Raw genomic sequence first — 23,517 nt, forward strand, 5'->3', positions numbered from 1 at the left:
AAAATTTTTATACAAATAGACTTAACTTTGATTTAAAGTAAACATATAAAAATTGAGAAGAATATTGCTTGCAACAATGGACATGAAAGTGGAGGAATGAACTGGCAGGGTATACAAAAACAATAGCTCCAACTCAGGGACTTCAAGCAAATGCCGAGCACTCTGGAAAACACATCTCATCCAGATGGTACCTCTGCTGCACAGTTTCCTTCAGCCCACGAAGTCTGACTGATTTTGTAACAACAACTTCAAGTCAGAGAAAACAAAACAGCTGTGAGAAAACAGGAAGGCACAAGCACCCATGTGATCTAGAATTTTCTTGGGGTGAAAATTAAATGGGGGGGGTGTAATGGGGTACTTTGGGTTCAGCACTACGGTCAAGTTAATCTTGCCATTATTGAAGAAAAAGTAGATCGTATCGAGGTGTATAGAACTATGACAAGTGTGCCCCACTTATGAGGAACAAAGCTCAGAAGACAGCTTACAGGAATTGGGCAGATAGGAGAAACCAGGACTATTTATTTGGAAGTCTGTGTCATGTTGGGTACAAACGGAATTTTCTCGGCTCTGTGGGACCCAAGCCAAAACAGTATTTAAAAGAAAGAAAAAAGCAAACAAAAACTCCCCAGACCCCAAATAAGCAGCAAGAAGGAATACAAAAAAGTCTCACAGAACATACTGATCCAATGAGGTTAGGATAAAACACGGCCATTCGGTTTCTTTAATGCACATCCAAATGTGTTTATCTTGTAATGATCTACCAACGAGACTGGCGGACTTAGGAGATGGCAAAGCCATTTAGACATTTTCCTTGCCTCTATGTTACTTTTTGCTCCCTTTATTTCCATCTCTGGGATTAAGAGTCAGTATTTCCTCCACAAAGGAAATGTTGTTAATGACGATGGGGAAAAGGCATGAATTTCCAGAATACTGACTTCACTTCCCCGAAGACTTGCTGCACGAGGTCACAGCGCGGAGGAGTCGTTGACCTGGTCTGAAGGAGCTACGAATTTAAAAAAAATAGAAAGAAAGAAAGAAAAGGGAAGGAAACCAAACAAACAAAAGCAAAAACAAAAAAACCCCACCCCAAGTCTTGTCTTTTCTCGAACTAAAAGAGAAACCGGAGATGGAAGAAGTACTTCCAGAAGGCGGTCCACCGTTAGGAGATGATGGCCGGGGACCACCTTGTCAGAGTCAGGTTGTCAGCACTGGCTGACCGCTTCCTCGAGGGTCTTCTTAAGTCCTTGTACTTGTCCTCACACAGTCGAGAGATGGCCTGAGGGCAGAGACAGACAATGTACGTCAGGGCTCTGCGCCAGCTCATCACCACCTGCGTGCTCACTCACTGTCTGTGTGTGCCAGGCACTGTCCTGGACACCCAAGACACGCAAGTGAACAGAGAAGACGTACATCCCTAGCCCTGTGATGTCTACAGCCCATGGGACCCATCTGTGAAGGGTGCAGCAGGGGCATGCAACAGGAAGGACAGGTAGTCCCTAGTGACTTACCAGGCACTGGAATTAACAGAACCACATTTGCCATCATGTTCTGTGGGGAGGGGGGTCCATCTTATCACTAGTAATTTATACGGCATATACTGTGTGTCGTTTGCTGATATTCTCATTCTCCAATGTTCACCCGACTTGCAGATGTTCAAATGTCAAGTATATAAAGATACTGACAGTAAAAAGCAATAATAATGAAAACTTAAGGGGGAAAAATGAGGAACTTGACTTAAGTCAGGACTGGCCAACAATGGAATTGTGGGAGTGGAAGCACTGTAAGTCAGGGCCTGCATGCATAGACAATCCCTGTTTTCCAAGTGCTTACAGGCTCATTAAGAAATGGGTCTCGAAGTGTGAAAGAAGTCAGGGGCAGCACCTCATGTGTCCATGTCTTGGATCCTATCAACGTTATCAGCCTTTAGCAGCTGCTCCACAGGGATGCCATGAACGTGGACGTGGCACAGTGAACAAGAGCTGGGTGCAGTGCTGGTCGGGACGAGAATTCAACACGTGGCAGCTACTGGCCGCTCCGGTCATGAGAGGAACAAGGGGAGGGAATAACGGAGATGCAGGGTGTCGCTAATGAGGACAATGAGGCCTAAGGTGGGTGGAGTGTCTACAGGACCTCAGGAAGGCTGGGCAGGGGTCAGTGGTCAGGTGTGGCAGAGGAGGAACAGCGCACACTCAGTCCAGACCCATCTGTCCCAGTTGAGGTCATCTCAATATTTGACAGGTTTATTGGTGTGGTGCTGTGGGTTAACGCACTGGGCTGCAAAGTTGATTGAACTGCAAGGTTGGTGGTTCAAGCTCACCAGCTGTTCCTCAGAAACAGGGTCACTATGGGTAGGAACCGACGTGACGACACTTAACACACCACATCCTAAGGCTGGGGGCACGTCATTGTGGAGATGGAAAGATGAGGTCTTTTTATTGCTCAAAATCCTATGATACGTTAGGGGTGGTGTCCGTGATCAGGAAACAGACACGGTCCCTGCCGCTACCAGCCCCTCATTCTCCAGCCTCTGCTTTCCCTCCTGGACAGATACCCACCGTCTCTCACCTGGACTATGGCATCATCCATCTAGCTCATCTCCCTGCTTCCACCCCTGCTCTCCAGAGCCAGAATGCTCCTTTGAAAACCAAGGTACAATCATGTCACCCCTCTGCTCAGAAGTCAGCCAGCGCCTCCTACAGCCCGAAGTCCTCACTGTGCCCTACGAAGCCTGTTTTTTCTCTGTCTGCTAGGCCTCCATCCCACTGGGCTGTTCTACGCGATGCCCCTGCCTGCATACCGGATGGCTCTTTCTCCAGAGAGCTAGGAGCCTGGCTCCTCGCCATGGCCAGGTTTTCATGTGAATATCACCATTTCAAGGGGGCTACTCCATACAACAACTCCCTCACACTGCTCTACTTGTATTTTTCTCACCTTCTAACATACTACTCAATTTAGTTATCATGTTTATTGTCTACTGTCTGTCTCCTTCCTCCAGGAGGTAAACTTCAAAGAGCAGGTCTGGGTTCATGACGGTTGCCAAGTACTTAGAACAGTGTCTGATACTCAGAGGGTGCTGAGTAAGTAATTGAGCGGATCTAGGGAGTTGTGGTACAAAGACACACGCAGCAGAGATGCATACATGACAGAGGCATGTTCAAAGTACACAGGACAGAGGAATTCAGCAGCTGATGGCCTTTTGGAGGGTTCCTGAGGGGATCGTTTTAATTGAGGAAGGACAGTAGAACTAGGTTTGAAGGAGGAAGAGGAAATAGGCATTCTACGATGAGGTAGGAAATCATGGCCACGTGGTGTTGGACATGGTGGGAAGTGGGGTGGAGGTTAGGATTTGCCAAAAGGCTACTCCAGGGCAACGAGGGGTGGGATACAAAGGCTTACCCCCTGTGTCCCCTGGCTTAGCAATGAGAAATAGCTAGTACTTTTAAGAGCGAACACTAAGACTCAAAACTGCATTTTAGAAAAACAATTCTAGAGGCAACACAGGATGGGCTGGATGGGAGAGAGAAATCAGAGAAACTAGTTGTTGTTGTTAGGTGCCACTGAGTCAGTTCTGACTCTCAGTGACCATATGCACAACAGAATGAAGCACAGTCCAGTCCTACGCGATACTCACAATTACTGGTACCCTTGAGTCCATTGTTGCTGCCACTGTGCCAATTCATCTCACTGGGGTTCTTCTTCTTCGCCGACCCTTCACTGTTCTAAGCACTGATCCCTCCTGATAATATGTCCAAAGAATGAGACAAGAAGTCTTGCCATCCTGGCTTCTAAGGAACATTCTGGATGCACTTCTTCCAAGACAAATTTGTTTGTTCTTCTGGAAGTCCATGGTAGGTATTTTTAATATTAGTCTCCAACACCACAGCTCAAATATATTAATTCTTCTACAGTCTTCCTTATTCAATGTCCAACATGCATATGTCACTATTGAAACTACCATGGCTTGGGTAAGAAACACCTTAGTCTTCAAATTGGTATCTTTGCCTTGAACACGTTAAAGAGGTCTTGTGCAGCAGATTAGCCTAATGTAATAAGTCATTTGATTTCTTGATGGCTGCTTTTGTGAGTACTGATAGTGAATCCAAGCAAAAATGAAGTCTTTGACAACTTCAATCTTTTTGCCATTGATAATGATGTTATTTATTGGTCCAGTATTGGTCCAGTGGTGAAGATTTTGGTTTTCTTTATATTGAGGTACAATGCATACTGAAGGCTGTGGTCTTTGATTGTCAACAGTAAATATTTTAAGTCCTTTTCACTTTCAGCAAACAAGACTGTATCATCTGCATATTGCAGTTAATGATTTTCCTCAAATTCTGTTCTTCTTCGTATCATCCAATTTCTCAGATTAACCACTCGGCATACAGACTGAATAAGTATGATGAAAGAATACAACCCTGGTGCACACCTTTCCTGATTTTAAAACATCCATGTCGCCCTTATTCTGTACATCTTGGTCTATGTACAGCTTCCTCATGAGCACAATTAAGTGTCCTGGAATATCCATTCTTCACAATGTTATCCACAGCTTGTCATGTGATCCGTACAGTCGAATGCCTTTGCAGTCAACAAAGCACAAATGAACATTTCTCTTGTATTCTCTGCTTTCAACAAAGATCCAGGTGACATCTAAAATGATATCCTTCATTCCATATCCTTGTCTGAATCTGGCTTGAACCTCTTGAACCCCTTTTAATGTACTGTTGAAGCTGTTTTTTAATTCTCTTTAGCGAAATTTTACTTCCATGTGATAATAATATCACCCAACGGTTTTCACATTCCACTGGGACACCTTCTCTTTGGAATGGGCACAAGTATGGATCTCTTCCAATCAGTCGTCCGGATAGCAGTCTCCCAAATTTCTTAGCATAGATAAGCAAGTGCCTCCAGTGCTGCATTTATTTGTTGAAAGATTTCAATCTGTATTCCATCAATTCCCAGAGCCTTGTTCTTTGCCACTGCCTTTAGTGCACCTTGGACTTTTTCCTTCAGTAGAATTAACTCTAGATCATATGCTACCTCTTGAAATGGTTGAACATCGATCATTTCTTTTTGGTACAGTGACTCTGTGTATTCCTTCCATCTTCTTTTAATGCTTTCTGCATCATTCAATATTTTGTCCACAGAATCCTTCAAGAATGCAAACTGAAGCTTGAATTTTCTTTCTTCAGTTTTTTTCAGCTTGAGAAATGGTGAGAATGTCCTTCCCTTTTGGCTTTCTAACACCAGGTCTTTGCACATTTCATTATAATCTTGACTTTGTCTTCTCCAGCTGCCCTTCGAAATGTTCTGTTCAGCTCTTTCACCTTCTCATTTCTTCCATTTGCTCTAACTTCTCTACACTAGACAATAAGTCTCAGAGTCTCTTCTGACATCCATTTAGTCTTTTCCTTCTTTCTTGTCTTAATGACCTTTTGCTCTCTTCCTATATGGTACTCTTGATGTAAACCCCACAACTCTATGGTCTTCAGCCTTTAGTGTCTAATGCATTCAAATCTGTTATTGAGATGGTCTCTAAATTCAGGTGGGATATGTTCAAGCTCATATTTTGGCTTGTGTGGACTTGTCTGAATTTTCTTCAGCTTCATCCTGAACTTGCATATGAACATTTAATGGTCTGTTCCACAGTCTGTCCCTGACCTTGTTTTGGCTAATGATATGGAGCTTTTCTACCATTTCTTTCCACAGATGTAGTCAATGTGAATGCTGTGTATTCCATCTGGTGAGGTCCATGTGTACAGTTACCTTTTAATGTTGTTTAAAAGAAGTATTTGCAATTAATATTAAGTTATTGAGTTTGCAAACATGTGATCTACACTATCACTTCTATCAAGGCCAAAATTTCCAACTACTGATCCTTCCTTTTTCTTTCCAACCTTTGCATTCCAATCACCAGTAATTATCAATACATCTTGAATACAAGTTTGATCTATTTCTGATTGAAGTTAGTAAAATTTTTCAATTTCATCATCACTGGCTTTAGTGGTTGGTGCGTAAATTTGAGTAATAGTGGTATTAACTTGTGGTATTCCTTGCAGGCATATTGATATTATCTTATCATATCATTATCTTTTCTTATCTTATCATAGCACTATACTTCAAGACCGATCTTAAAAATGGTTTTTGATAATGAATGTGATGCCATTCCTCCTCAATTTGTCATTCCTGACACAGTAAACCATATGATTGTCAAATTCAAAATGGCCAATACCAGTCTACTTCAGCTCACTAATCTGAACTGAACACCTATGATAATCGATATTTACGTGCTCCATTTCATGTTTGACAACTTCCAATTTTCCTAGATTCATACCTCGTACATTTCATGCTCCGAGTATTAATGGAGGCTTACTGCTGTTTCTCCTCATTTTGAGTTGTGTCCTATCAGTAAATGAAGGTCCCAAAAGCTTTACTCGTTTGCATCGTTACAGTCAACTCTACTTTGAGGAGTCTGCTCTTTCCCAATCAGATTTTGAGTGACTTCTGACCCAAGGGGCTCATCTTCCGGCATTAGATCTGACAAAATTCTATTTCCGTTGCAGTTTACTGATGCTGGCTGACACTGTCCCGCTCCTATTCATAAGGTTTTTCGTGACTAAAGATTCAGAAGTATTCTGACTTTCCTTCTTTCTAGTCTGTCTTAGTCTGGAAGCTCAGCTGAAACCAGTTCACCATGCATGACCCTCCTGGTATCTAAAATACCCAATATAGCTTTCAGTAAAGTAACAATACACAAGCCACCACAGAACTACAAACTGACAGTTGAGCGGTGGTAGAAGAAACCAGTTAGGAGGTTGTTATAGACTGAATTGTCTCCCCACCCCACCCACAAATCTGTATTGAGATCTTGGTCCTTTTATGCGTGGGTATGATCTTGTTTGAAAGTAAGGTGTTATGTTTTATTGGTCATAGCTGAGTAGAGTTGGTTCTAAATCTAATCACTTCTGAGTTACATAAAGAGAAGATTAGACCTAGGGACACATAGAAGGAGATAAAGACAGACAGAAATGGAGACAGATGTGTCTGCAAGGATTGTCAGAAGCTACTAGAAGCTGAAATAGACCAGGCAAGGATCTCTCAGTTGAGCAAAGCCCTAAGTTTGAACTTCTTTCTGTACTGCCAATAATTTCTGTGTATTAAAGACACTTGTGGTACCTGTGCAGAATGGCTATTAACAGAAAGAAAAAGAAACAAACACAAACTAATAAGTGTTGGCAAGGATTAGAATCCTTTTCCATTGCTGGTGAAATTGTAAAATGGTACGGCCCCTGTGGAAAATAGACGGCAGTTCCTCAAAAATTTAACATACAATTACCATATGACCCAGTCATTCCATCCCTACGTTAGCCTCAAGAGATTGGCGAGCAGGGACTCAGATTCTTTCACACCTATGTTCACTGAAGCACTATTTACATAGCCAATGGTGGAAACAACCTAAATGTCTATCAACAAACCAGTTGATAGTTAAAGTATGGAACACAAGGATAAGTCAGCAAGTATTGCTCTTAGGTTTCCAGGTCATACTTTAAACATGGCTCTGTGATCATGCATGGTTGCAAACAGGTTCTTTCAGTACTACACTTGTCTCAGTGTCATTAGGGTACCTTCAAAAAAAAAAAGGTCCAATCAATCAAAACAGTAGCTTCCAATGGGATGTGCTGGGCCAGTTCAATTCAAGGCAGAATGGTATGCTCACAAGGTTATACAGAGAATGTTTTGGGGGATTCCAGAGGGATAATCTTGATAGATTTTCTTGAAGGACAAAGGATGAATGGGGAACTTTTTAAGAAGACGTTCTAAGAAAATGGAAAACTGCAATGGTAGGAAAAAGGCCAGGAAGGTAGTAATAAAGATTTTTTTTTGCCATCATGACAATGCACCTGCTTAATCTTTAAGGACGCAAAGTGCTGGCCCCAGAGAATTTCACTAGGAAATCTTAGCCCATCCACTCTATAGCCCTGATCTGGCCCCTTCAGACTTCTTTTTACCCCTGAATCTCAAAGAGTATTTAAAAGGAACACAGTTTGAGTCCTTCAAGGATGTCCAAACTGCCATCCCGGCTTGATGTAAATCAAAAAGCACAGAATTCTTTGGGAAAGGGTGAGAGAGAGATGGAAACGCCACCTTCGAGAGTATAGAGACTAGGGTGGGGGCATCTCAAACAAAGAAAGCTTCACATGTTGGTATTTTTTCGCTTAATAAAGATTTAGATTCTTTTATAGCAATATTTTACTTACTCTCCTTTATATACAACAGAATATAAATCAGTGAGAAAGGGAAGTGAAGTCTTGATACATGCTGGAACATGAATGAACCTTGAAAACATTATGCTGAGTGAAAAAGCTACACATAAAAAGACAAATACTGTATGGTCCCACTTATATGAAATAGCTGGAATAGGGAACTGCACAGAAATCACACTTTCCTGGCAGCTCCCAGAAGCAGGTGAGCGATAAGGAAGGATTACTGCGCTTAAGGGCCACCGCGTTTCTGCTAAGAGTGATAAGAAGTTTTGGAAATGAATATTGGTAATGCTTTTGTAAGATGGAGAGTATAATTAATGCCACATAACTGCAAGCATAAAAAAGTCTTGAAATGGCAAATATATTTTTTTAATGTATTTTTACCAAAATAATTTGTACAACCTTATACTAAAAATGAGGCTGTAAAAATTATCATCAATGAAATGAACTCATCAAAAACCATAAATCAAGGTACATTATGCTTATTTGTTAGCAATTAAAAGGTATCATGGCTAACAGACACTTTCATGGGACCCAGATGATGTACCTGCAATAGTTCACTCAAAAACAACAACAAAAAATTTCTTTAACGAATCTTACCTCCAGCTTGTGAGCCCTCTCCCTGCTGAGGGGCTCCAAGGGGAAGCTCAGGTTGTTTGCTTCTGCCAGAGAACGGAGATCAAAATAATACTTGGCATAAACACTGGAGGGAACGTTGATGTTGAATTGGAGCAATTCAAGAAACTGTCGCTCTAGCTCATTCCTGCAAGACACAAACAGCACATGCTCAGCTGCCACGACACGACTGCTAGAAACCAACCTCCAGAAAATTGCCTCCTCCAGGGGAAAGCCATCTAATTAATTGCCTGGTTGGACACCAGAGTTGCAGCTTAAGCACCAAATTGGTCTTATAAACAGAATCCACTTGATCCAGTGCCCAGAAGGATGAGGCCTGATGATCACCAGGAAGAGCTTCGGGATGATTCATTTCACTCTGACTTCACACACACAGCAGGCTCCTGCCGAAAATCTCAAGCGTGAGCAGCTGCAGATGAAGCCATCAAGAACTGTCAGGTGGAGTCTAAAAAGGGCTACAAGACACCCACCCAGAGGAACGTCTCTGCAGGCTACCTTGACTGCTATTTCCTTGGCGTCCCATCTCAACCTCCGGGAAGAAGAGGGAAAGAAAATGTTTTTGGCCTTCAAGGTAGGTGAGAGAGAAACCTAGCCCAGTCACGTAAAAAGAGAACCTACTGACTCTCAGGAGTCCCTGGGTGGTACAAACAATTAAAGTGCTCTGTTACTAACCTGAAGCTTAGAAGTTCAAGTCCATTCAGAGGCACTTTGGAAGAAAGGTTTAGTGATCTACTTCTAAAAAATCATTCATTGACAATCTATGGAACACAGTTCTACTGTGACATGCACAGATGGCATCAGTATGAGTAAGAAATGACTCTGAAGACTATGAAGAAAGCAGTAGTTCTCAAAGTTAAACGTATATTAGAATTGTAAGGAATCACATCAGAATGAGGACTTGTTAAAACATCCATTGCTAGAACAGAGAGTTCTGATTTAGTGGTCTGGGATGGGGGTGGGAATTTGTGCTTATAACATGTGCCCAAGTGATGCTGATGCTGGTGGTCCCAAGGCCACACTTTGAGACCCACTTACCTAAGGATATGGCATAGAGGGTCAACACAGGTGCTAAGGTCCATCTGGCCAACACACTGGCATTTTGAAAGAAACCAGTGATGTGGAACCAGAAGAAAGTACATTGTATAGAACACACACTTTAAGAACTTCTCCACATCAGTGATTTTTAAAATTAGGTTTACTTCCAATAGTGAGTCTCTGGGGGATACAAATGGTAAATGAGCTTTGCAGGTAACTGAAAGGCTAGAAGCTCAGGTTCACCCTCATCGCCCAGATGTGCCTCAGAAAAAAAGCCGGGTCATCTACGTTCAACACCAATCTGTCCGTGAAAACCTTATGGAGCACAGTTCTGCTCTGACACACAGGATGGTGCCCGGAGTCAGAATGGACTTGACATGACCACTGGTTTGGTCTCAAGCTGTATATACAGGGTGTTGGTAGAGTATTCTGGAAACATTCCACAACGCTCTTCCCATACATAGCACACGCCACAGCCGTCTGGTTGTGTACTTTATCGAGCAGTACTGGAATAGCAGATTAACTGTCTCCCATATTTGACTCTGATAAACAGAAAATGTGACTTCTCTGACTTGATGCCCCTAGCCCCCTAGTGCAGTGCCTGGTAAGTACCCTGACTGAAGGGAGCTGGGGCGAGGGGTGTCGGAGACGGTGGACTGCAGAACAAGGAGCAATGATGTCTAAGGATAGCGGAGCTGTGGTCCAAGGGGGATTTGGGTGGAGTGGGCCTCTGTCACCCTGCTGTACGTGAAGGTGGAGTGTCAAGAAGCCCTTCAGTGAGGCCCGCTGTGAGGTGCAGACCCAGCTGCTCACGGTGCCTTCTGCTCCTGATCCTCAGCTCCAACAAGCATAGAGCTGGTCATCCTGGGATGCAGCTCTTGCCCCTGGTAAGTGACTTCTGGAACTCAGACAGCAAGGAGGCCCTGCCCCTCAAGGAGACCTGCTTTCAGCAGGGCTTTGGCTTTAGGAAGGCAGGTGCTGTGGGATGAAGGAGAATTGCGAGACCCCAGCAAGAGGCCCTAATGTTTCCGATGGACAGTGTCAGAAGTCATTTTCAGGTCTTCTAAGTCCTGGTGTGGTGCTGTCGGTTAATGTGCCAGACTGCAAAGCCGCTTGAACTGCCAGGTCAGTGGTTCAAGCTCACCAGTTGCTCCTTGGAAACCCTATACAGGGTCACTATGGGTCAGAATCGACTTGACGTCACTTAACAACAATTGGGTGAACTGTTTGCTTGTGATTGTTTCTATAAAAGCAGGCCCCAAATGTACAAGGAGACTTCAAGAAGTTCGGGGAAAAATGGAACTCAAAGGTAATGGAGTTTTTCCATGAACTTTTGAATCCCCCTCGTATAAAGTGCTATGATGTATATTTTTTACGGGACTTAAAATACTTTAAGTGACTTTTAGTTATATCTTGTGAAGAAAAGTTTGAATAAGACATAAACAAAAACCCAGATAACATTTTAATTAATTAAAAGCATCAAAAATACTGCTAAACCCAGAAATATCCAAAACAATGGGCTTAAAGGGACTCTGGTGACCGAGAGCACCTGTGGACACATCGCCACCTGGTGGTCAGAAGGTGTAATTACAGTCCATGCTCTTCCATTGTAAAGATCAAAATCTTGTTTTCAAATGTATAAGAAAACTAAGACGTCGTAGTTTACTAACTCCTTCCCAAAAATGGTACATGAGCACAGGCACCAGTGAGCCTTGTTATGGGCATAAATTATGAGTAATGTAAAAATGAGACTGTTTTTCAACAAGGCTGTCTTTTCCCAGGGTTTCCGGGAGGACGTGAGGAGGGAGGAGCTGTCTTTCCCTAGATTTGGGCTTGAGTTCCTTGTATGTTTCAGTTTAAACTTTAGGAAGAATAGAGATCTTAGAGCTGTTGTGCTTTCAAACAAAGTAGGATTTACAGAATGAAAACACCTTCTAAAATCTGAATTTCCAAACGGTAGCAGTTTGTCTTTAAAAGGGCTCGAGCTGTCATAACTCACAGACGGGGTGAATTTACTGCCATCGTCTGCATCATCATGAGGAAATAATTCTGATGTCAAACCTTACGAAGAACACATTCAAGCCAGTAAACAAAAGCTACATTTCAGAAATATTTGTCACATTAGGCCAACACTATGGAATAGATCTATTCTGCACGCACAGGGTCGCCAAGAGCCAGACAGCAACTAGAATAAAAAACAAGAAGAAATCCAAGCGGAATGAGGTCGTTTGACAATCTGGCAAATAGGTTGTTGTCATCATCTACTATCCTGCCTGCTTTTCTAGAAAAGGAAACCCTCACACCAAAGCCACAGTCATCAAGGTGATTCCAACTCCTAGTTGGCCTGTTGTTAAGTACCGTGGTGTCGGTTCCGACTCATAGTGACCCTGTGTGACCCTGTACAGGGTTTCCGAGGCTGTAAATCTTTACAAGAGCAGAAAGCCTCATCTTTCTCCCGCAGAACCGCTGGTAGTTTCAAACTGCCGACCTTCAGGTTAGCAGCCCAAGTCGTAACCACTACACTACCAGAGTAGTGGGTTTAAGGAGCCCACTGTAAGGCAGGGGAAACCTCCCCAACAGTTTCTCCTGACCCTGTAGGGCAGGGGAAACCTCCCCCACAGTTTCCAAGGCCGTCAGCTTTACAGGAGCAGGCTGCCTCACCTGTCCCCCAAAGAATGGCTGATGGGCTCAAACCACCGACCTTTTGGTTCGGAACCCAGTGCTTATTAACCCAGTGCACCACTAAGGATCTTTCACAAATGTAAGGGTGGATGTATCTTGCTTTTTGTGTCTCTACTTGCTGACAACACTTAAGACAAGTCACAGGGCTTCCCCGGATTCTAGGGGATCCCCTTGTCCAGACATGAAAAAGACTGTAATACCTAATTTGATGAAGTTTCAAAAACAAAGCAAACACACCAATCCAGGACTTTCCTTACTTCTTTTTTCTACGGAACTCTGACACCCGTATTGTCCCCTTTCCCAGCGTGAGGTACTGTCATTGGGTGCTAAAACACAGCCTGTGAGGGGGTTTACTCAATCTTGGTGAAAAGGATGGAAAGGTGGCCATGTGGCCAGCAGGCTGTCCCCACACAAAGTGCTGAAGTCTGAAGAGGATTGGTGAACACTGTTTACACTCCATTTAGGAGAGTTTTGTTTTGAAATGTTTTATTGTGAATTATGTGATATTTTATATGGGAGAGCCTTAGCTTTACATTCATCCTATTGTATATTGTTTCGTTGCCATGGTTACAATCCCCTCCATGCATCATCAAACCACCAAAGGTTACATCCTGCAAAGCCTGCCCCTCGGCTGTCAACACACAGCCTCTCTCCCTCTCTGGGTTTAGAGTCCCCAGCCGCTCCATCTCTCCACGTCATCGTCTCTGCCTTGGAGAGCTTTTTACCTATGAGTTAGCAGTGACACTCTTCCTGAGAATTTCTCTGGGCCGTGTGCCCAAAGATCTGCTACCTGCCAACCTCGACTCCCGCACCGCCTAAGTCCAGTTCCTCTGACTCTTATGCTGGGGTGAGACATATGAGAATGCTAGCACAAGGAGCTCAAAAGGTGCCTAGGAGCTGAAACTCAGGTGGCACCAAAACATACCGACACATTTGAAAACGTGATTCCACTTGAATTTGGGGGAATCCTCCTAAGAAGCTCCCAAGGAAAAGCTCAGATGGTTTGCTTCTGCCAAGAAACAAAGAAGGCTGAATGATGAGGGATACTGTTTATTGCTATGTGACAAAAAGTTTCTATTTTTTCAGTAAATGTTATAACATACACAATTATACAATTGTAAAAACAACCAAAAAATGTGTGCGTAGGTAGGGAGATATGGAGGCATATGAGTGCATACAAAGTCAGCTGGGAGTAAATGGTCACAAGCATGTATAGCTGCAATATTGGTGGGGTAATTAACACAGCGACCCTTTATAGGGTTTCCCAGGAGTGGCTGGAGGTGTTTGACCCACTAACCTTGTGGTTAGCAGTCCAGTGCTTATCCTATACCACCACACTGGAAGTCCAGGTGTGTTGGTAGGCATATGTATATCAGATGTAAATACTGAGAAGTTATTTGTCAAAATGTTAGCAATTCTCCCCTTTGAAGAAGGGGATTTACTAGTGATTTTTATCTCCTTTCTGCTTTTGCCAGTTTTTCTACAGTGAATGTGTAGTTTTCTTTGAAAAACAGAAGTTACTAGAAAAATGCAGTTCAACCACTACCAGGACACTGCAGACACTAGATGTGAGTGCAGACCTCAGCTGACCGAGCATGTCACAGAAGGAAGGATCCCAGGTCTCTGCCCAGGTCTCATACCCTGGGCTTCATTTACACGTGGGAGAGGGCTCTACCACATCCACACTCCAAGGATGGCACCTCTGCAGCACACACCTGCAGATGGACCTGATTCCTCATCTAATGTTCCCGCAGTGCTGGTGGCCATACCCTGTCTACCCCACTCTCCTGTGGGAGGGCCTCAGAGCGGTCAGGTAAGGACATGTGGATGGCAGCGGGCAGCAACCCCGTGACTGCGGCCAACCTGCTGGAGAGGCTGATGTATGGTCTCAGTTCAATTTCTAAAGCCCCACTAGAAGGACCAACCGCCACTGCCTTGGCCCAAAGCGCCTAGCCCACACGGCCGTCTCCTCCTCCCATCAAAAAGACTCCATGACCATTTCGCTCCCTTCTCCTCCTCCTTTTAGCCAAGTGCTGACTGGCTACACAGAACTGAAGATGCACACTAACAACATACTGCTGGAGAAGACAGAACCAAGCACATGTTTTAAAAGATTCCAATAGCAGCTCCATGCTTCTGTGCTGATGCTGCAAAGTAAGAGTATCTCTAATTACATCTACAAGCGTGGTTCAGCTCCGCAGACAGACTGCCCCCAAACAGGGTGGGTCTGGGCCCTTGTGTCAATCTGCCATGCTGTGTCTGGTACAGGCTCCGGGGCCTGGTCCTCAGGCTGGGTTTCCCTGAGGTGATGCGTAGACTCTCCTGTGGGTCTGATACACAAAAGCACTAAGGGAATACATCTCTAAACCCTTCATTTTCACTTCTCTCTCCTCAAACTCTCTTCCCCGAGAAAGTCCAACTTCTTTCTTTTACTCAGCCATCCTTCCATGGCTCTCTGCCCCAGGGTGGAAAAAGCTCCATGCCACTAAAAGGACTCTTCTAGTGTTTGATGCTGAGGAAATGAATGACTTTTAAGGCAGTTAGGAGTCCTGGTGTGGCGCTCAGGATAAGCACTGGCCTGCTACCTGGTGGTTCAAACCCACTACAAACCCTACAGAGTTGCTGTGAGTCAGAATCGACTCCCTGGCACTTAGTAACAATAACTTAATCCAATTTGGGGCCTATTTCAGTAATTTTTAATAATAGCTCATTGCTTTTTGACAAATAATTCTGAAAGAGTTCAAAAACTGGAGTAACAAAGGCTCAAACAACAAAAATTTCCAATTTTACCTACTTACATATAGGAACAAGGAGCTCTGGTAGTGTAGTGGTTACAAATCAGGCGACTAACCTCAAAGTTGGCAGTTCGAAACTACCAGTTGTTCGCAGTAGAAAGATGAGGTTTTCTGCTCCCATAAAGATTTATAGCCTCAGAAACCCTGCGCAGGATCATGATGAGTTGGAATTGACTCCACAGTACTTAACAACAAACATACAGGAACAAGTTTCATCAGCTTTTAGGTTAAAAAGAAAAATGGGGATAAAACTGATGCTGAATTTCTAGCAATAAATAATTACCATCCACAAAAATACGAACTAATGGAGGAAAAACCGTCCTACTAATCGTAAGGGATGCACTTACCATAAGATTTTACTTTTTATGTTTGCCAAATGTCTTCCTACATTGTTTTCAGACTTGAAGATGTGTTTGGCAGCGCCCGACAGTACTGTTAGTAGGGCTCTCGTCATACATGCATGGCTTATTCTAAACAAAACGTGTTTCAAACATGTCTCTCTGATGGGTGGGCTGGCTGCAGACAAGTTCCCTCACTTGTCATAGTCTTCATAGGGTGCCTTAAAAATCAAGCTCCAACCCAGACAGTGGCTCTGGAAGGGTCTACTGGGCTAGTTCAGCTCAAGGAGGAAAGGTAAGCTCAGCAAGTGATGGTGACTGTTTTTGTGGATTCCAAAGGGGTCATCTTTTTTTATTATTATTATTGTTAAATGTTTTATTGTGAATTATGTGATAGTTTACATGGGAGAACATTAGCTTTACAGTCATCCTATCATGTATCTTTCATTGCCATGGTTACAGTCCCCTCCATGTATCATCAAACAACTGAAGGGTATACCCTGCAAGCCTGCCCCCCGGTCATCAGCACACAGCCCCTCTCTCTCCCTCTCTGGGTCTAAAGTCCCCAGCTATTCTATCTCTCCACGTCATATTCTCCGCCTCTGTCTCTGGCGTCACTGTTTCTCTGGATAGGGTCCTGTTCTCTGCTCTTCTCCCTTGGTGGTCCCAGGGACCTCTGCTCCTGGACTGCAAAGTCAATCACTCCCATCCTTTTGCTACAAAATGTCTACCTTTATATTTCCAACCCTCACAGTCAGTTCTGATATTTGTTCACTATTGTATCACAAGAGAACTAACTACATCTCCTTTCATCAGCCCCGCCTAGACAGATTGGATACTACTCAGTGGAGAGTCTACCTTCCTCCGTGCCCTCTGGATCTAGGCTCCCTCTTGAAAGCTTCTAAGCCAGTCACTTCTTTCCTTTGTAGACCCCCCATTTTGGGTAGCCAATGTCCAAGTTGCCCATCCCTCTCTACTCTGTGTATGGAGGGGGTGGGAATGATCCATGCTGTAAAGATTTATTCCCTCTTTTGAGCTACTGCATCCATAGGTGTAGGTCAAGTACATTAAATTGTATCAGATTACTCTTTTTATCCTCTTCTTTCTTCTTCTGGTTGAGCTCTGATCATCCAGTCATTGAAACCAGGTCAAGTAGGTATTATCTGCAAGTGTGGGTGTTCTTGTGCATATGCCCTCTCTTCTTAACAGCTGGATGCTTCACTCTCCACTCTAGTCCTCTGTGGCTATGTCACTTACTCTGGGCCAAGAGTCCCCAGGTTTTGCCAAACTGCTGGCCAATCAGGTGAGACTAAATTTTTACTGGAGCAGACAGCTTCATCTTTCTCCACAGAGCAGCTGGTGGGCTTGACAGCACTTAACAACAGAAAGTCTTTCTAAGGAGCCCTGGCAACGGAGCAGATTATGAGTCGGGCTGCTAATCTCAACGTAAGCAGTTTGTATCTATCAGGCACTTCACAGGAGAAAGATTTACAGCCTCAGAACCCTATACAAGGTCGCTGTGAGTTGGAACCAACTCCACAGCACATAACCACCATCATCACCGCCATTCCTTTGTAACTGAGGTAAAGGAATGATTGTTTCCAAAACAGGTTCAGTGCATCCATTTCATAAAACCAGAGAGTCTTACCAGAACTTATTCATGATTCCCAACAATGGGAAGGAGCTTGCAGTACCATTCCACAACAGACATGACATCAAATTCAGTCACCCGACAAAATATTAAAATAATAAAATCATTTCTGCCGAGCTGATTCTGACCCACGGTGACCCCGTGTATGTCAGAGCAGAACTGTGCTCTCTAGGGTTTTCAGCAGTGGTGACTGTTCAGAAGCGATCACCAGGCCTTTCTTCTGAGGTGCCGCTGGGGAGACCTGAACTTTTTGGTAAGCAACTTACATACATGTTAACAGTTGGCACTCTTACAGGATATATGCCATTAAAAAAGGAAACGATTTGCTTCTCCAAAACATTATGAAACCATGTATCTCCACTCACATGTCTTCGACTGTGATGTCTTTCAGGATCTGGCAGTAATCCACGTTCCAGACTGCCTGGTCATCCCACACTTTGGAGGCCAGCAGGATGGCCCCGAGTACAATTCGCTTCCAGTTTGCCGGACAGATATCTATCTCTGCATACGTCAGAAGTCTTTCAAGGTACACCTGCGAAGACATGGAAATGCCAGTGCTAGAAAGAGTGAGTTCTGTTTCCCTACAAACTAGTCTCCATAAAGCTCTAGGAGTATGTAAACTTATCCCACGCGTCTTCACACAGGGATTTACTACCCGATCCCATTTCTCCTTAAAAGGCCAAAGGGGTGCAAAATGGGCGAGAGGTCAGATTCTGTGGCCTGACTCTTGAGGGAGCGGAATCTTAGAAGACCCCAAGGCAGAAACAGATTCCAGAAACCCCAGGTGATTTTCTCACTGCCAGTGGTGTGAACAGCAAACAGAACTTCAACAAGCAAGAAAGATAACAAAGCATATGAAGGCGATAAACCTAGTTCATGGTCTTGCTTGTACAGATTTTCAATTAAATGTGACAAATTCTAAGGTAATTATTGATTTACCTGCAGTTGCTGACTAATCTATTTTCAACAAATTGTCATATTCAGGTGAAGTTTGCATATAAAACCAAGTAATACTGACTTTTAAGCTGGCATAATTTAGTTTGAAGACAGGCACTTCAGTATCAAAGATCATTGCTTAAATTGAACCACAAGGTAAGACTGTCTTCTAAAGTTTCCCTTAGTAAAACTCTGTTTAATGACTGTCTTACACTACTTCGAATAGAATTCTTTATTTCTCCAGTTTTTACCAAACACATTTATAAAGTGGCATTACTGCACCAGAAAGAAATAAAGTTAAACAGACACTGTCCATGTTTTTAAGGTGTTTTCTAAAAAAATAGAATCGATATAGTGTTAGAATTAGTCACAGTTTGTAATGTCAATAAAGTCTTCTATTTTACAAATGTAAGAACAAAAAAAAAACCTGCACTGACGGAAAAACGTTAAATATATACAAAAGACTATTTTTCCTATTAAATAGTGTTAGTGTTCATACATGAATAGGAAGGATTTAAGAGAAAAGATAAAAAAAAAAGAGGGTAATTAGCAGATTGAATGGGAGAGGTTTGTGGTGTGACATGAATCTATAAGGCTATAAAGCCAAATGCAGACTAATAATTATGCCACAAAAAGACCACACAATAACAATGGATAAAAAGGAAAGGATGTGGTGTGGTCACATGCAAGTGAATGGAATTCCTCTTTTCACTGTCTAAATTCTAAGCACTCCTGATGTGCCAGGCAAGAGACACATGCACACACAAGACCAATTCAGCTCCTGCCCATAGGCCCCTACAGTACAGTCCACCACACCAATCTTCACTGAACATTCTTAAGAGGTACAGCCTTATACATATGTTGGAGTTAAGTGCCGTCAAGTTGGCTCCTACCCACAGCGATCCTGTATAGGATTTCGAAGGAGCAACTGGGGGGTTTAAACCACCAACTTGTGTTTAGCAGTCCAATGCTGATCCTACAGCACCACGCCAGGACTCCTTATGCATATAAGCTATGGAAATCTCAAGGTCCCCATCCAAAGAGGTTCTTACAGGCTTAGTGCTAAAAGATGCTACTTCAATTTTCTTCAGACTAACTTAAAATACGGAGTTCTGGTGTGGTGCTGTAGGATAAACACTAGACCGCAGGGTTGGTTTGAATTGTGAGGTCAGAGGTTCAAACCCTATACAGGGTTGCTGAGTCAGAACTGACCCGATGGAACTTAACAACTTAGAATACATTCATTAGTTTACAAAACCAAACGCATTGCTGTCAAATTGATTCCAACTCATAGTGACCATCCAGGTCAGAGAAGGACAGTCCCACAGGCTGCAAATCTTGAAGCGCATCATCACATCTTTCTCATAGGGAGCAGCTAGTGGTTCAAACTGCCAACCTTCAGTTAGCACCTGAGAGCTTAACCATTGTGCCACCAAGGCACCTGGCATTAACCAACAGATATTAACAGTAGAGCATATATTTTCAAGACAATACTTAATATTGGGGGTGGGGTGGGGCGGGAAGCTAGCATGTCTGGTTTATTCCATTAAGGCAGACTGAAGGAATTGGGTAAAAGGAATTGGGTAGTATAATACACACCCCTCAAGGCAGCTATTATAGGGTGTGAGATAAGGCATTCATAATAAACTCTACTTAATAGCATGTACAACAACAACAATAGCATGTAATTTAGCAGAACTTGCTGTATTCAAGGGTCAGCTACAGGTTCTTTAGTAAACTTCCACTTGAGTATTTGCAGTCTCTGCCAAGTAAAATAATACACAATTGGCTTTTTTCTACATACAATCCCTAGACCATCAATAATAAGAAACTCTTTCTCAATTAAACTTCCAGGGTTTAATTCACGAGGAGGGCTATCCTATGGAGTCTTTCTAGAAATACAGGCTAGGGTACTATTATAAAGCTACAGAAAGCATTCAGTTGATTGCACCTTACAGGACCATTGAGACATGGAGGGGAAAACAGAATGCAAAGACATGGAATCAAGGCTGACCCAAGCTGGCAACTGAGAACGAAGACTTCAGGCGGGCTTTTACCATTCTCTGTTAAGAGAGAATCATGGTGCTTAAAGTATTTGAGTAAACATTAAGATTTGTACTGAAATTTTACTGTCCTTCCAACAATCTGCAATTCTGTCTGTGCTAGGCAGAGGGTCCCAACACAACCCAAGAGAAGCCCTTGACACAGTCTCTACTGAACTTCCCTGGCAAACAACACGTCATATATTGTTACTGGAGGGATTCAGCTCATCCTGTGCGACTCCACCGGGAGAGGACTCTGGGAACTTGCACCTGACTTCTTCTATACTTCGTCTTGCATGGCTATTCCCTTCATGCCTTTCGGTTTGTATCCTTTTTACTCCAAATAAATTATAGCTGTGAGTCTGACTAATGCTGAGCCCTGAGAGTCTCCGAGTGCATCACCAAACCTGAGGGTAATCTTAAGGACTCCCAACACACAAATTAGCTTACAAACTGCAGGTTAATACGCATTAGTGGGTTCCTAAACAAATGCTGGAGAGTGCGGGTTTGGTGCTGTGCGTTAGTTAATGCGCTGGACTGCAAAGTTGGTTTGTTCTACAAGGTCAGTGGTTCAAGCTCACCAGCCGTTTCCCGGAAATCCTACACAGGGCCACTATGGATTGGAACTGACCTGACAGCACTTAACAACAACAACAAAACAAATAGACAGGGTCATTTGTTGTTGTTGTTGTAAGAGCCATCAAGTCGGTTCTGACCCAAAGCAACGCTGTATAGGGTTTCCAAGGCTGTTAATCTTTACGAGAACAGAAAGTGTCATCTTTCTCCCACAAAGTGGCTGGTAGATTCTAAAAGTAGACACCTTGACCTTGCAGTTAGCAGCCCAACACATAACCTACTACGCTACCAGAGCACGCTCTGCTCTCTCGCTCTCTCTTTATATATATGTTGTTGTATGCACACACACACATATATTTGTTGTTAAGGGCTGTTGAATTGGTTCCACCTCCTAGTGATTTTGTATAGAGTCTCCAAAAAGTGGTTAGTGATTTTGAACCACAGACCTTGATATCCAGTGCTTAACCTACAGCACCAAACCAGGACTCCATATGTGTGTGTGTGTGTGTGTGTGTGTGTATGTATGTTGTTAGGTGCAAATTCTGGCATAGGAACCCTATACAGGATTTCTGAAGAGCAGCTGGTGAGCTTGAACCAAGACCTTGCAGTTCAAATGCCTTTGCAGTCTGGCGCATTAACCCACAGCGCCACACCAGGACTCCTTGTTAGGTGCCATGGGTAGATTCTGACTCATAGCAAACTTATCTAGGGTTTCCGAGAAGCAGCTGGTGGATTTGAACATGTATGTATATATTAATATTTGTGTGTGCATATACCCAATGCCATCGAGTTGGTTCTGACTCATAATGACCCATCCAGGGTTTCTGGGTCTATAAATCTTCATGGAAGCAGAAAGCCTCATCTTTCTCCTAGAGAGCAGCTCTTGGGTTTGAACTGCTGACCATGTGGTTCACAGTCCAGTGTTTATCCTACAGCACACCTCCAGGGCTTTGTGTGTGTGTGTGTATGGATTTATGTATCGATATATATACACGTTGTTGTTAGGTGCCATCAAGTCGGTACCGACTCATAGTGACCTTATGCACAACAGAATCAAACTCTGCCCGGGCCTGCGCCAACCTCACTATTGTTGCCACACTTGAGCCCACTGATGCTGCCCTATTGCCAATCCATCTCATTGGGGGTCTCCCTCTTTTTCTCTGACCCTCCACCTTACCAAACATGATATCCTTCTCCAGCAAATGGTCCCTCCTGACAATATGTCTGAAGCATGAGAGATGAAGTTTGGTCATCCTGGCCTCCAAGGAGCACTCTGGCTGCACTTCTTCCAAAACGGATCTGTTGGTTCATTTGGCAGTCCATGGCACTTTCAATATTCTCCTCCAACACCATAACTCAAAAACATCAATTCTTCTACGGTCTTCCTTATTCACTGTTCAGCTTTCACATGCATACGAGGTTATTGAAAATACCATGGCTTGGGTCAGGCGCACCTTAGTTCTCAAGCTGACTTAGTTGCTCTTCAACACTTTAAAAAGGTCTTGTGCAGCAGATTTGCCTAATGCAATATATCATCTGATCTCTTGACTGCTGCTTCCATGAGTGTTGATAGTTCATCCAAGAAGAATGATGTTCTTGACAACTTCAATCTTTTCTCCATTGATAAGAATGTTATTTACTGGTCCAGTGGTGAGGATTTTTGTTTTCTTGACATTGAGATGCAATCCGTACTGAAGGCTGTGCTCTTTGATCTTCATCAGTATTTTAAGCCCTCTTCATTTTCAGCAAGCAAGGTTGTATCATCTGAATATCGCAGGTTCTTAATGAGTCTTCATCCAATCCTGATGGCACATTTTTCTTCATACAACCCATCTTCTCAGATTGTTTGCTCAACATACAGGTTGAACAAGTATGGTGAAAAAATACAACCCTATCACACAACTTTCTTAATTTTAAACCATTCAGTGTTCCTATGCTCTGTTCGAACAAATGCCTCTTGGTCCATGTACACAGTCCTCATGATTAGAATTATACTCATACTTTGCAATGTTGTCCATAGTTTGTCAGGATCCACACAATCAAAAACCTTTATGTAGTCAATAAAGCACAAGTAAACATCTTTCTGGTATTCTCTACTTTCAGCCAAGATGCATCGGACATCAGCAGTGATATCCCTCATTCCACATTCTCTTCTGAATCTGGCTTGAATCTGGAAGTTCTCTGTCAATGTATGCTTGCAGCCATTTCTGTATTACCTTTAGCAAAACTTTACTCGCATGGGATATCAAAGATATTGTCTGATGAGTTCCTCATTCCGTTGGGTCACCTCTCTTTGGAATGGGCACACATACGGATCTCTTCCAATCAGTTGGTCAGATAGTTGTCATCCAAATCTCTTGGCAGAGATGAGTGAGAGCCTCCTGTGCCGCCTCACTTTCTTGAAAGATTTCCGTTTGTATTCCATCAATTCCTGGTGCCTTGTTCTTTGCCAATTCCTTCAATGCACCTTGGACTTCCTCCCTCAGTATCACTGGCTCTGGATCACATGCTATCTCTTGAAACGGTTGAACATTAACCATTTCCTTTTGGTACAGTGACTCTGTG

General features: G+C 43.2%; 1 protein-coding gene across 2 annotated transcripts in view; it reads right to left on the reverse strand.

The window, feature by feature from the left end:
• Positions 1-1,065: 1,065 nt before the first annotated feature.
• Positions 1,066-23,517, reverse strand: part of CCNY (cyclin Y) — a 248,728-nt gene continuing 226,276 nt past the window's right edge. Inside the window, exons 8-10 of one of the 2 annotated variants that reach the window (XM_006871228.1) lie at positions 17,764-17,930; positions 8,862-9,024; positions 1,066-1,276 (exon numbers count right to left, since the gene is read on the reverse strand). In XM_006871228.1, coding sequence (XP_006871290.1) covers positions 1,160-1,276; positions 8,862-9,024; positions 17,764-17,930 — 447 coding nt within the window. In that variant the 3' untranslated portion in view covers positions 1,066-1,159. The remainder of the gene's footprint in view (positions 1,277-8,861; positions 9,025-17,763; positions 17,931-23,517) is intronic. The other variant, XM_006871229.1, reaches the window with a different exon arrangement.

This window comes from Chrysochloris asiatica, unplaced genomic scaffold (assembly GCF_000296735.1).
Source record: "Chrysochloris asiatica unplaced genomic scaffold, ChrAsi1.0 scaffold00164, whole genome shotgun sequence".
Taxonomy (NCBI): domain Eukaryota; kingdom Metazoa; phylum Chordata; class Mammalia; order Afrosoricida; family Chrysochloridae; genus Chrysochloris; species Chrysochloris asiatica.